The following is a 2500-nucleotide window of genomic DNA, read 5'->3' on the forward strand; positions in this document are numbered from 1 at the left end:
GGGGGGGGGGGGGGGGGGGGGGGGGGGGGGGGGGGGGGGGGGGGGAGGTTTGGGCTCTTCGGTTACTCAGCTTTCACTGGAATGTTATTCAATCAAACTACAATGTATCATGCTCCTTTCATTCATTTGGATTTCTTTAAAAGTCCCTGAGATTGTTACTTCCCCTTCAAGTGACTTATAAGCAGACGCAATCACTGTCCGTACCTCCAGGATAACGGTGCACCAGACCAAGTTGAACGCAGCAAAGATGACATATTTGTCGTAGTCCTCCCAGTCAAACAGGTAGTAAGGCACCCCGATGAGAGCCATGGGCACCAGGGCGAAGGTGAAGTACTCCAGGAAGCCAAAGTAGAGGGCCTGACCCTCGCCGTAGTAGTGTCGGATGTCATCTGGGGTTAGAGAATGGAGAAGAAAGTAGCGGGCAAGTCATTTAAAAATATGACAGGAAAAATATACTGAAGAGAAATAAAAAGAGGGAAAAACATCCGTAAAGGTTGAGAACAACTCTGAACTGGAAGGCAAATAGGTCTTCATGTAGATCAACTCTCTCGTCTACTTACCGAGAGGCTGAAAGGACAGCTTCACCTTTTGGTACCAAGAAAACGACAGCCTCTTCAGTTCCTCCTTTTCGTGGAGAGGAAAGACTTGGATCAGGATCCCCTTGGACAGCAGTCTGCGAACTAGGATGCAAATGAGAAAACAGTCGGCTACTTCCTGTGATGTCATTTTTTTCCGTTCAATTTTGCTGCAACCGACTGACTTCAGTGCTGTCATAAGGCCTGTCTCGATAATTACGTTATAGACTTATCGTACGCTATCGGGTCACGGCCGTGATATTTTTTTACGTTATCAACTTATTGTACAATATATGGTCACAACCGCGATCATTTTTACATTATCGACTTATCGTACAATACAGTATATGGTTACGACCTCCATCATTTTTACGTTAGACTTATTGTACACTGTGGGAACATAACCTCGACCATTTTTACATTATCGACTTATCCAACGATATATGGACATGACCTCTATCATTTTTGCTGACCTGGATATTGCCCGTTGCTTTCAAAGCCGCACTGGGATCATTTTGTGTTAAAGCTAAATAAGAGTTGGACTTAAAGGTAGAATGTTGTTAATTTGCTTTGATTGATTTTTCTAAAACAAGGACAGGCAAACAATAGCTGTGAGCCAGCCCATTGTGCACATTGCACTGTCTATACCAATCATTTCCATTGTCTAATACAGAGCGACTAAATACGAGTACATGAAAGCTCTATTGTGCCATCTGCCATTTCTTGAGTGCATCATTTGTCGAGAATGATTACATTCTGCTTTAACACCATTTGTCAAATAAAGGGCGCTGAATAGAGGCACCCTATCTCCACTGCAAGTTCATTGCTTCCTTATTTCGCTTTGGGATATTTCACTGCATTTGCATATTTATTGTTTCCATACTGCAGTCGCAGGGATAGCGAAAGAGACAAAGACAGAGAGAGAGAGAGACAGTGAGGTAGGGAGGCAGCAGTGGAGAGACAGGCTGTGTTCAGTCTGCTCTAAAAGGAGAGGAGGCAAAGTAGTGCTGCCACAGGAAGAAGGGAAATATAATAATAAGTATAATTCACTATTCAGTGGTTATTGTTTGTTAATGGTTACCATTAGGGCTGTGTCCAATATGTATCATTTGTTTTTGGTTGGATGTCTGAAATAAGGTTAACACAAATTGAGGAGATTTGAACATTTTGTTCTATGATATAAAATACGTCAGTAAATACCAAGCTAACAAGTGGCTAAATGAGACGACTGAATGCCATCACGCCGACTTGGTAGCTTGGTAGACTTTAGCTTGGTAGTGGTGACTTGAAGTCGTGTGACCGTGGTGCAGGTTGTTCGATTTTTACTTCTGCCGATAGCATTCACGCTTTTAAAAAAAAAACAAAAAAAAAAAAAAAAAATCATAAAAGGGGTGTTCATTTGTTAAGACAAAAGGTACAAAAGGTAAATGTTTGCTGGTCACAAAGATTATTTTCTTATATTTTGTCTAGGGCACCAGTGAGATGCTAACTTGCAGGGTTGGCCTACAAAACCTCTACACATTTAGAGTGAAGATACTGGTATCATATGAAACTAGAGGACCAAAGGCATCTACTGCTCCCATGTCATGATAGATTGTCAGGAGGAATAAATAACGTTCAGAAATTAGGCACATTTTTGGCGAGGGAAAACTGGCATTGGCACTTTTCAAAGGGGTCCCTTTGGGTTCTATTGATACCCTTGAGTCTCCCCTTTACAGACTTTATGATAACATCATGCAGTTTGGGGCAAATCCATGCAGTCTTTTCATGCAGTACAAATGGGTTATTTTTGCCTATTCCAAAAATGGTTTCTGCATGCTGGTGACCCTAAACTTTCTTGTAATTGCACAAATTGGTGTTCATATTTTTATTCATGTGTGATGTTAGTCCTCATAGTAGCTATTTCATATTGTGAGACCATTTTT

At 41.6% G+C, this 2500-nt stretch overlaps 1 protein-coding gene across 6 annotated transcripts in view; it reads right to left on the bottom strand.

Annotated features, from left to right (window-relative positions):
• The window catches only part of ano10a (anoctamin 10a), a 54174-nt gene that overhangs the window by 23642 nt on the left and 28032 nt on the right, over positions 1-2500 (bottom strand). For all 6 annotated transcript variants that reach the window (XM_031868647.1, XM_031868646.1, XM_031868644.1 and 3 more), the window contains exons 5-6: positions 561-680; positions 205-389 (exon numbers count right to left, since the gene is read on the bottom strand). In XM_031868647.1, coding sequence (XP_031724507.1) covers positions 205-389; positions 561-680 — 305 coding nt within the window. The remainder of the gene's footprint in view (positions 1-204; positions 390-560; positions 681-2500) is intronic.

The sequence above is a fragment of the Anarrhichthys ocellatus genome, unplaced genomic scaffold (genome assembly GCF_004355925.1).
Source record: "Anarrhichthys ocellatus isolate YVR2014 unplaced genomic scaffold, GSC_Weel_1.0 scaffold43, whole genome shotgun sequence".
Lineage (NCBI taxonomy): Eukaryota > Metazoa > Chordata > Actinopteri > Perciformes > Anarhichadidae > Anarrhichthys > Anarrhichthys ocellatus.